This window comes from Apis laboriosa, unplaced genomic scaffold (assembly GCF_014066325.1).
Source record: "Apis laboriosa isolate Shangri-la unplaced genomic scaffold, ASM1406632v1 scaffold43_cov150, whole genome shotgun sequence".
NCBI lineage: Eukaryota > Metazoa > Arthropoda > Insecta > Hymenoptera > Apidae > Apis > Apis laboriosa.
Window position 1 is genome coordinate 820552 of NW_025223292.1, and position 12205 is coordinate 832756.

At 18.7% G+C, this 12205-nt stretch overlaps 2 protein-coding genes across 12 annotated transcripts in view; both read right to left on the minus strand.

The window, feature by feature from the left end:
• Positions 1–44: 44 nt before the first annotated feature.
• Positions 45–1916, minus strand: LOC122716285 (protein unc-50 homolog). Of its 5 annotated transcripts, none has more exons than XM_043939209.1 (7): positions 1857–1887; positions 1354–1453; positions 1136–1306; positions 879–1065; positions 574–707; positions 356–457; positions 45–226 (listed from the first exon to the last, which is right to left on the minus strand). In XM_043939209.1, exons 3-7 carry the CDS (start codon positions 1275–1277, stop codon positions 90–92), a joined length of 702 nt encoding a protein of 233 aa, XP_043795144.1. In that variant the 5' UTR covers positions 1278–1306; positions 1354–1453; positions 1857–1887; the 3' UTR covers positions 45–89. The 5 variants fall into 5 exon arrangements, with proteins under 5 accessions (XP_043795144.1, XP_043795143.1, XP_043795141.1 ...); XM_043939208.1 differs by lacking the exon at positions 1857–1887 and adding an exon at positions 1655–1675 and having other exon boundaries at positions 1136–1287; XM_043939205.1 differs by having other exon boundaries at positions 46–226; positions 1136–1287; positions 1857–1916.
• Positions 1917–10137: 8221 nt separating this feature from the next.
• Positions 10138–12205, minus strand: part of LOC122716223 (la-related protein Larp4B) — a 10494-nt gene continuing 8426 nt past the window's right edge. For 4 of the 7 annotated variants that reach the window (XM_043939109.1, XM_043939106.1, XM_043939108.1 and 1 more), the window contains 3 exons: positions 11351–11552; positions 10903–11006; positions 10138–10797 (listed from right to left, as the gene is read on the minus strand). In XM_043939109.1, the coding sequence (XP_043795044.1) occupies positions 10911–11006; positions 11351–11552 (298 nt within the window). In that variant the 3' untranslated portion in view covers positions 10138–10797; positions 10903–10910. The remainder of the gene's footprint in view (positions 10798–10902; positions 11007–11350; positions 11553–12205) is intronic. The other 3 variants (XR_006346982.1, XM_043939112.1, XM_043939110.1) reach the window with 3 other exon arrangements.

The window sequence follows — 12205 nt, forward strand, 5'->3', positions numbered from 1 at the left end:
TTTATTCATTATTATCATTTTAAAATATATAAAAATGTATATCAAAATTAATTTAAAATAAATTTTTGTAATGAAACAACAAATTTTATTCAAACAACTCGATAATGATAAAATTCCATAACTAAATGACTAATGTTAATTCCTGCACATAATGTCATAATATATATCAGTAATATTATTGGTAATGTTGATAATATCATATGTGTCTTATGAATTATTTCCATACCTAAAATAAATATTAAAAAATATATTAATTTTTTAACTTGTAATAATCTCTTTTAATTCTTTTTAATTTTGTAAAACATTATAATTCTTTAATAATGTATTACGTAAATAATTAAATTTATACACTTACTTGTATAACCTAAGAATGTTATGTAAATGTAATAACTAACAGCTATTAACCAGATTGTGTTTCCAACAAATCGTGATGAAAATGTATCATAGTTTATAAAACCTGAAACAATAGAATTAATAACAAAAGAAAAAAATATTTAAAATTATAAATATAAATTAATATATAAATTAAAAATAAAAAAAAATATTAATAAAATAAAAAACGAGATACTTTACCTTTGTATAAAAACAATTGTACGATATGGAGTATAATTAAAGGTGGAAAAAATGCATTTAAATGTATATCAAATGCATAACCCCATTCTACATCCTGAGTTTTATCAATTCTTAAATAATGATTTGTTATAAACCTAAAATTAGCAGAAATAAGTACTTGTTGTTTTGTTGTTTGTTTTATAATATTTTATATATATATATATATGCAACATTATCATAATAATGTAATAAAATTACATTATCATAATAATGTAATAAAATTACATTATCATAATAATATAATAAAAATAAAATTCTTAATTTACCAAAATATTGTAGCTACTATTAAGCCAGCTGCAAGATAATCAATAAATATCATATAAAATAGTAATTTTATAAATTGAAGAAATCCTAATCCCAAAACTATGGTAAAACCAACAGAAGATATACATAGACAACACATTAATAATACCAAAAATGCAGGATCATCTCTTGCAAATTGAGATTTTGTTTCTAAAAAAAGAAATATAATTTTTACTATATATTTTAATATATTATATTATTTGTAAATAAGATAACTTACGTTTTCTACTTTGAAAATTTCTATATACTTTTTGTGGTGATATAAATAAAAAAATCATTTGCCATAAAGCGAATTCAAAATCCATTTGTTCAAATTTTAATAATTTTCTTAAGTACTTGTAACATTTTGTTGCTGCACCCATACAATCTTGCCTAAAATAAATTTATAATACTTAAATTTTAAAGAAATGTATCATAACTGGAAATATAATTTTGTACCTGTAAGTTACTGGCATGGGTAAATTTGAACTTGTTTCACTAGGACCAGGAGAGTTACACCTACTTACTGGTGGTGATGTAGAATATTTCATTTTAAAATCTATGTAAAATAAATTAATTATTGTATAATAATTGATTAATTAATTATTGTATAATATTGTATAATAATTTTAAACAAATCATAAAAAAAATAAGTAATATAGATAATATTTTTGATATATATTATTTGATATATATATTATATAATAATAATTAATATTTTTAAAATATAAGAATTATAATCTTTTATCACGATTATTACTAATGCTTTTTTATTGCTTTTTAAATTATAATAAATCACAATTAATTCTATCAATTAGATATATCATTTATTATTATAGGTTATGTTTATGCATTAAATTATAAAAGATATATGATTAGATATGATAATTATCTTTTCAACAAATAAACAATATTACACAATTATTATTTTAATTATATAAGAGAATATTTATTTTTATTACGTCGTATATTTAAAATCAAGATTACTCGAACAACGATGGCTATTGGTTAAATTCTATTCAATCTATATTTCAATTTTTTATATTTATATTATTTTACGATTGTTAAATATATAGCAATATTTTAACATTAACTATATTGTATATTATTTAAAAAGATTAAATATTATATTTAATTATATTACAATAAAATCAAATATAAAAAAATATATCAATAATAAATTTATTATTATATCTTTTCTTATATATATTTTTATAAATAATTATAATTTTTTAATATATTTATATATTTTTAAATTCTCGATTTCAATAAAAAAACTATATATATAGGTATATATAATGGAAAAGTTTCAAAGATTATTAATTATTAAAGAAATAGAATTTTAGTAGTTCCTATTATTTTATTTACTATAATATATATTTTATTCATTTAATGTATTATAATTGTTACGAGTAAATTTAAATTGATATTTATAAAATAATTAATTGTTATATTTTTTATCATTTATTTTAAATACATAAATTTAAACAATAAATAAAAATAAAAATAATATGAATAATGTTATTATACGAAATTATTGAAAAATAAATATTAAGAAACAATATAATCAAACTTTGATTAATATTAAATTAATAAATAATAAATTAAATTAATTTATATTATTATATATATATATAATATTATTATATTATTACATTATATACATTTTAATAAATTAATTTTTATAAACAATAATTTTAATATATAAATAGATTTTTCATTTTTTATTATATTTATTTATTCTTTATTTATAATATTTACAGAATAATTTTTAATTATATAATGGACGCAACAAATGAATTTTTATGTACAAATATATAATTATTATATAGATTGAAGAAACGTAGATATAGATACATCAAACATAAAATTAAATATGCATAATTAAATTTTATTTTATATGTTGCGCCATAAATTAATATATATATAGCTAATACATATATAGTTTTTTGTATTTTATATCAATATTATTTTGATAACGTACAACTATATAAATATCATTTATCATAGATCGCGTATATTCTTATATATCTTTTATGTATAATATATATATTTAAATATATATATATATTTTTATTTATTTATATTTATTTATATAGCAAATCATTGTATCAATACCGAAATTTATAAAAATATGTGGTTATTTTTAAAAATGATGTGTTTTAAATTAAGAATATACTGATATTAAATTATGTGTATATATGTGTATGTAAATAATTCTCTTAATTCAAATTTGGCTTATTTTGTGTATTTATATTTACATATAATAAGCCAATATTCAATTAAGTTTTGTATTATTTTATATCTTTGTTTCGATCAGCAAAAAATACAAGAGATTTTTGACAGATTATTTTATATCGAATTTCTTCATATGAAGATTGGAAGATAAATATAAAAGGATCAATTGTTTTTTTACATATATATGAATATATGTAAAAAGGCACTGAACATACAACGAGTTTGCAATGTAACTGATAATATTATGACGTATACATATTTTAAATATTACAGAAACAACGAGATTTAATTAACAAGAACATTTCTCATTTTTTATCATTTAAAAAAATAAAAAAAAGAAAATATTGATAACTATACTAAAGATAACGAATAAAAATGTAATATAATATAAATATATTATTTATATTACCACAATTAAAATTATTTATTATTTATATTTATCACAATTAAAATATATTTTAATTATTAGATAGAAATTAATGAACAAATTAAAATATCCATCATATATAGTTTTAATTAAAAAAAAAACTTTTACATTAATTTTTAAATTTTTCAATAAAAATTTTAGAATTTAATCAAATGATTAATGATTATATTAATTTAGATTATATCGAAAATCGTTTATATTTTAGACCCAAAAATATTATTTCAAATTAATTTTATTAAGACAATATTGCATATATTTTAAATTCTTATGTATCGCATCATAACAGAATCATTGCAGTAATGCATACTTTCTATTTAAACAATAAGTTTGTTTTGTAGAGAATATATAATTCTTAACAATTTATTAAAAGTATTGCATATGTATTTTTATAATTTAAAATTGTATAAAGCATATCAGAAAATTCTGATCAATGAATAAATATTGCGATGTTAGATCAATCGCTATTTATATTTAATATTATTAAATTCTAATGCATAATTCTATTTTGATTATTTTAATTCTTCACTTGTAAATATGATAATATTGATATTTATAATATAATATATTTAATTCATTAATTTTTTCATTTGAGCATGATAAATTATAATTATCATAATATATTTTTAAATTTAAATAATTTGATTTAATGTAATACAGCTGTATGTATATATTATTTTACATATAAATGTATGTATTATAACGTAATAATATTTAGTATAAAAATTTCGCATATAGAATTTCTTTTCTGTAAGTTATATTACACAAAATGAAATATTTATTATACATGAATAAAAATACATTTACTAAAAAATATTTATATATACTTTCTGAAAATTTTTTAATTTAATTATTTTAAACATTGTAGTCCAGTGCCTAGTATAATAAACAAATTCATAAATTATAATTTTATCATTTACATAATACATTATTAAATTATACAAATATATTATATGCAAAATACTAATAAATATTAATCTTGTTAGGAATGTTTATCAAATTAATTTATAAATAATATAATAAAATATTTGTTAAATTTTAAATTTATTTGTTAAATATTTTTTAATATGTATATCATGATGTGTTCTTGCTATATCGATTTGAGAAATTATAAGTTTAATTTATTAAGTTATTTACATTCATATTTAATTATAATTTTCTACAGTTAATTGCAAAAATGGTCATTATAATAGTTTTATAAATGTTTAAAAAAATTGTTTTCATGTTATTGTATTATTGTTCCTGCAAACTGTATATTTTCATTAGGAAAAGCATTAATGTTGTAAATCTAAGATAAAAATTCAATATTCTATAGAAGTTTCAATTTGAAACATTTCGAAAAGCGTTTTTCAAAAAACATTTTAATGAACAACAAAAATGTATTATATACAAAACACATTACAATATAATATGTATAAATATTTAAAAAAAATTGTTAATTTATTCAAAATTATTTAATATACAAAAAAAAATGAAAAAATATGAATTTTTGTCACAAAAATGTTCGATTATTTTATAAATTTAATTTATAAAAGTGAAATAACTATCTATTTTTATGAAAGTTTTAGCTTTATTTTTTATATTTTTTAATATATTTAAAACAATTTAATGTTATGAATTACACAAATGTCAATTTTTGCCATTTTCCTATCCAATAATATTTCTATTCTTTCTTTTTATTACAGTATTACAATATATAGTTTTATTCATATAATTTTATTCATTTTTAATGGAAAGACAAAAATGACTATAAAATTTTTGGATAATTGTAATATTCACAATCATTCTTCAAATCGTTATTTTAAGAAATCCTATAAATTTGTAGCATTTTTTTTATAAATTATTTTTTTCAAAATGCAGTCTTTACATATTTTCTTTATATACTGGCAATTCCAACTTCTTTCTTTTTTCATTTTAATGATTAATTTCTATGCACTTAAGAATTTTCTTTAACATCTTTAACAATAAAAAGAATTTATGAATAATTTTTTTGAAAAAAAAAAGAACTTCTACTTTCATGTTGATATTTTTTAAATATCTTATATAAAAGAATATATAAGAATAAATATCTTATATTTATTCTTAATTATTTTTTAAAATCGATTTTCCATATTGATTTTGTCTTCTAATGAAACAATATTAACTGCTAAAAAATTTTTATTTTCATACAATGCTTAGAATTATCCTTAGAATAATCCTTGATGAATATTTAGACTTTAGATAATATAAGAAATTAATATTATTTTTTAATATTCGAATACGTTTATGACATTTTTGACAAATAACAAATCTTTTTTTTTTCTTTTTTTACTTATTATTACTTTTATAATTTCATTAAACTTATTTAAAAACTTTTTTCTTCTTAATATATTATATATATACTATATATATATATACTATATCGTAATTTGTTATAATACATTTTTATTGTTCCTTATATATTTATTTAAAATATAAAATATAAAATATAAAACACAAGTTAAAGTTATACGAATGTTTAAATATTTGTAATATTTATATGATTTGTAATTTAAATTATTTTATTTTTATAAATATTTATTTATCTGAGGAACAAAATAATTATACTTTCAAAAAAGATTAGTTTAATATTTGTAAATAATATATATCTGAAATTATATATATTATATATTAAATAAAATGAAAACTTAAATTCTAGAAGAAGCATAGTTCACTTATTCTTGTTAAACAATTGTATTAAAATTTTCTAATTCCTTTGTTTTACAGAATTTTGTGTGTAAATAACATAAAAAAATTAAATACAAAATTAATAAATACTATTAAATATGTAGATATTTTTTTACATAAGAATTATATGCTTAGACAAAATAATAAATTTGTATTATTACATTCTATATTTTATTACAAACATATTTTAAATAATAAAAACGAAAATTTAATAATTGATATTAATTTCTATTAATAATATGTGAAATATTATGTAAGTTAATAAAGGAAGACAATAAAGTTTTAAATGATTACATTATGGTTGTACATATAATATTATCGACGTTGATATCATATATCGTAAAATGATATTAATTTAAAAATTCTGCTTTCTAACAAATTGATTAACAATGAATCAAACTATTATAATTTTAATTATAATTTTTTCACATTCAATATTTATATTTTAAAGTTTATGAAATTAGAGCATGTAATTACTATTCATATTTGAATTCATATTCATAATTTTGAAATATTATTATCAATAAGATAATGTTTGATGTATCTCAATTATTTAATTAATAGATATTTAATATATATATAATTTGATTTGATTCCTTGTAACGTATAAAGCCGTGTTGTTTTGTATATGTGTTTGCTTTTTCTTTTATGTTCCTTGTATATGCAAATAATTGCCGTTTTTTTGGAATAATACTTAAGAAATTTTGTAATTTATATTGAATCTGCATCTTGTGTAAAGATACTGTCAGTCTCTTGTTTTGAAGATAATGGCAGTTTCTTTATGCCCTGAATAAAATTACATGCAGAAATGGTTCTTTTTATATGTATACAAATTCATCAATTTATCGTATTTATTGGAATACTTCAACTTTCTCTATGTTATTCATATTGCTAGGCCACATTTCGTTTAAATTTCATTTATACAGTTTCTAATAAAAATATATGTAACATAATGTGAGATTTAAAGTTGTAGTAAAGTAAAAGTAAAACCAATAACAGTAATTAATGTTTAATTTTGAAATTTGTCACTTTACATAGTAATAAACAAACGTCATAGATCATATTATAATACACAAGTTTCCATAGTAGTTAAAAAATCAGACTTTCTAGGCCTGCAGCCTATGAAACGGAGTACGTTATACATTGTATTTCTGTTGGACTTCAATCTAATCACAGTTTATTCTGATGAATGAGTTAACGTAAGTTTATCAGCCACGATTTTGTGACAAGATTATTAAAAAAGAACAAAGTTCTAATGTATTTTTTTCCTTACATTCCAATCACAATTTTATTTCAATTTATCACCCTTACCCTGGACCATGTTAATATTAATAAAACGAATTCAAATTATAATGTTATGATTTTATTTATGTAATGATTTGAAATTACTATTTTATTAATTATATAGAATTTATTAACATAAAAATTTTCACTATATCAATTTTATTTATACAAAGCTTAAAATATTCCAGCTTGTGCATTTTACAAATAATTATTTCACATAACTTTATAATTTATTATTGAAAAAAACAAATCATTACGATCCAAGGTATTGGTGCTACTTTTCATTTTATATGATACAAGTATGCAATATACCAACAGTTTAGTATTTCTTACATTAAATTCCATACATTTAGTAAAGACAATGTATAGAGAGGAATCAACTTTCAAATTTTTTACATATAATTCGTAGCAATAATTAAAACGAATATTCAAAGCATACACATAATTAGCTATACATAATTTATGGGGTAACGCATAAAGTAAGACAAATCACTTTTAACATTGTTTATGTTTTTTAAAACTCCATTATCAAGAAATTGTAATGTTTATCCAATTTTCATACATACGTACATAAATATATACATACATGTATGTGTATGTATATATTAATATATGTATATTTATACGTATGTATATTTTTTGTATTTATATTAAATCTTTTTATCAGTAAATTCACACTAATGTACATTTTATATAAGTAAATTAATTTGACGAATTACTATATCATTTAATTATTAAGTATTTCCTCGTTATTTTTATTCGATTTTAAAGTATTAAAAATACACACATAGCATTAAACAATATCGATCTTATTTGAAATAAAAATACTGTGCACATACATGATGTACCATTAATGAAACAATTTTTCATTTATATAACTGCAAAAAAATAAACTTTATTATTAACTGACATAATTAAAAATTGAACTAAATTCATACATTGTATGAATTAGAAAAAAATAATAAAGAATATATTGCAGTCAAAATTAATTTTATTTTTCTTCTAAGATATCTCATTTTAATATATTTCTTTTATTTATATTATGCCCAATTACAAAAAAGGAAAATAAACAAAGAAAACAAGAAAAATAAACGATAGCAAAACAATGTGACACATTTACATTCAATAATAATATAAAATATCAAACTTTTTAGTGAATTTACTAATGAAAAGATATATGTGTATATATATATACTGTACTTGTTTTTTGATGTAATCAACTGTATTACATCAAATTTTGAAAGTATATTATAAGTTGTGCTACAAGACTGAGACTAAAGCAAAGTGTTTACAGCACCACGATTTAAACTGAAATAATTAATATTTTAATGCATTTACATTTGACAATAAATTTTTCTGTATATCCAACATTGCGACTAATCATTTCAGATATAAAAAATTAAAAGGCAGTATTATAAATGTAAAGTATAATTATACATGTTGGTAATAATTGTTTTATAGTTCAGGAGATTGGTTTTCCTTTAATATTCATTAGTACTTCAATTTCTGTACGCATATCAGTAACAAATATATCATATGCGTTATTTACTATAATGTATAGGTACATATAATTATATAACATCTAAAGCCAAGCTCCTGTAATATACACAACATTTTGAGGCACTTAAACGTGTGCTCAAAGACCATGTTTCTGATAACTCTTATATTACCTGCCAAAGCATAATTCTAAATTGTATATTATTTCATGTAACGGTAATATTAAACAGAAAAGTCAGTGCCGTAAATAGGTGCCTAAATATGTCATAACAATTTCTTTTCTCTTGAAATAAACATAAGATATATTTAATACCATTTCCAGAATATCAATAACAATATTAAACAACAATATTTTATTATTGTAATTTATTTTGATTTATTTGAAATACAAATTTTAAAGCTTCTAATAGGAATTAAAATGTATTTGAAACATGGAATGTTATATTTTCAAAACATACTAATTCTAATTTAATTTTGTTTATATTATTTTTTTGTATCATATTTTATTTAGAAACTATAAATAATTTTATAAGTAAATATATCAAATTTATATTTTTGTTTTATAATGATATTGTTGTGAAACAAATATACAATCATTTAAGTCATTTAACACATATTTTTTAATATTCTAGATAAATATATGATTATAAATATCTTTTTTTTTATAATAAATTTTATTATTAAGAATATTAATTATTAAATATTTAAATATAATAAAGAAAATATAACAAACCAATAATAATTTTTAATTTATAAATAATTGAATGCAATTGGACTTTAATTAATCTGTTATTTATGAAATAATTACAAAATATTTTAATATCGTTTTTACCTATAAATATAATGATAAAAAAAAATACTAGAATATAGATTCTATAATTAATTTAAAACCTACAACAAATGTTAGTAATTTTTTTTATATTTTCCTCAAATAAGATAAGTTATATCATTGTAAATAATAATTGTGAAATTATTATATTATATATATCATCAATAAACCAATTTTTTATTTTTTTTTACTTCAAATTTTGCATAGAAATAAAAACACAGATACATGATACCGTAAATATTTCATTTTTGTATTAATTATTTATATTCTAATATCATCTATTATAATTGTCATCAATATTCTGGAAAATATGCAAATCTTGTTTATAAATAATGTAAATGAAATATATAAAATTACATGAAAACAGAAATATATTAATTTTTTCAAATTAAGTATCCTTATGATTTATCTGTTTTAGAAATTACATTCTTTTTTTCGTTTTTTTAAATCAGAATTCTGTTTGAGAATAAGTTTCGTTGCACTCTGAACATTCATTAAGCTGTACGCACATAGCAAGGTTTGGCACAAAGATAAACATTTCCCAGTTACGGCCCTGTGCTATGAAAGGGGAGAGGAGAAAGGAATTAAAAGATTAATACCTTAGTTTAACATTTTTACAAGCTAACAAATATGTACCTCCAAAATCACAGAACAAAAGCAATAACAATACTCTTCTACACAATGTATTATCCTGCCAGCAAACGTATTTTTTTTAAATATGCAGCGAATTAGAGTTTCTTCAAACAATTTTTTTATGATTCATAGTTAATTGATACCACATTCATTGTAGGCGAAGTCACTGTACAATGTAAAAAGTTTTCTTCATACCCACTATATCCAGTGTAGGATAAAAAGCAGTGGTACATAATCCATATAATCCAGATGAAGAATAACAGCTAAATATTGAAATTCACTGCAATAGTATCTGTAAAAATACTTATTTTACTATTTTTATCTTTAATTTTATATTCAAAATATTTAATAAAATAAAATAATTTTATTTAAATAAAATAAAAAAATTCTTACTTACATATTGATTTATACATTCCCATCCCTTTCATCTGTCTTATGTTTTGTACAAGGTAGTTCGCGACAGTGTTGTGCTACTTGAGCATAACTCGGTCTTGTAAGGTCCTATAATGAAAAATATTTATTAGTAACAGAAATTTAATTTATATTATATAAAAAATATATGTATATATTATTATAAATATTAAAATAAATTATAAAGAACATTTTATGAATTATATAAATATCCAAATTATTATAAAATTTATAATAAATAAAATAATATTATTATTTACTAATTATAACATTTTTATTTCATTGATAATTTTTGTTAATTTTAATAATTTTTATTATCATATTATTTTATTATTCATTTCATTATGAAATATTATACAATTTATAAAATTAAATATTATAGAAAATTTATGAATTATATATAATAATAAAATACAAAATATAAATATACTTACAACAGGAAAAGTAGAAGTCACTCCCACTTGTGACTGGGAATTTTGTGAGGCAGTAGGGATATTACATTCACACCTAGATACTTGTTCAGAATCTTCCACTGTGTGTACATTTGAAACAGCCTCGTCCACTCCATTCACCATGTTTGAATCGTCAGTCTTTACAGATCTGTCAGCGGTGCATTTCAATAATAAAGGACTAAACCTGAACGTGCATAAGTATAATAGACATATATTCAATATATATTAAATAATTACAACTGTGCACCTTAAAATACCATGCACAAATAAGACAGCCACTATTATGTACATATCATTCAAAGAAAAAAAAAAGAAGTTATCACTACATGGTTAAGGGAATGGGTCTTGCAAGATTGCAACACTTATTTAACAAACCAGTATACACATCATTTATTTACTTTCACTGACAATGAATCTATAGTCATCCATTAATAATGAACCATGCTTTTTATTATACTTATGTGCCGAATATTACAGCTTAACTTTATATTAAAAATTAAGAATTTAATTGAAATGCCTTTAAGAACAACTTGAAAATGAATAATTATTAATTGTAATATAATATAATATAATATAGTATAATATAATATAATATAATATAATATAATATAATATAATATAATGTAATATAATATAATAATATAATATAACATAATATTGTAATAATATTATAATGGATAAATAGTAATGGTAAAAATAATAATAAAATTAATAATATTAGTAACAACAGTAGTAGTAGTAGTAGTGGTAGTAGTAGTAGTAGTAGTAGTAGTAGTAGTAGTAGTAGTAGTAGTAGTAGTAGTAGTAGTAGTAGTAGTAGTAGTAGTAGTAGTAGTA

What these genes read in the sequence shown, in the direction of transcription:
- LOC122716285 (XM_043939208.1), bottom strand. Translation starts at nt 1,445, where the DNA reads ATGAAATATTCTACATCACCACCAGTAAGTAGGTGTAACTCTCCTGGT. An exon ending in AAATTTTCAAAGTAGAAAAC is followed by an intron (nt 1,066 to 1,135) that starts GTAAGTTATCTT and finishes TTCTTTTTTTAG; the next exon opens with AAACAAAATCTCAATTTGCA. An exon ending in AACATTCTTAGGTTATACAA is followed by an intron (nt 227 to 355) that starts GTAAGTGTATAA and finishes TATTTATTTTAG; the next exon opens with GTATGGAAATAATTCATAAG.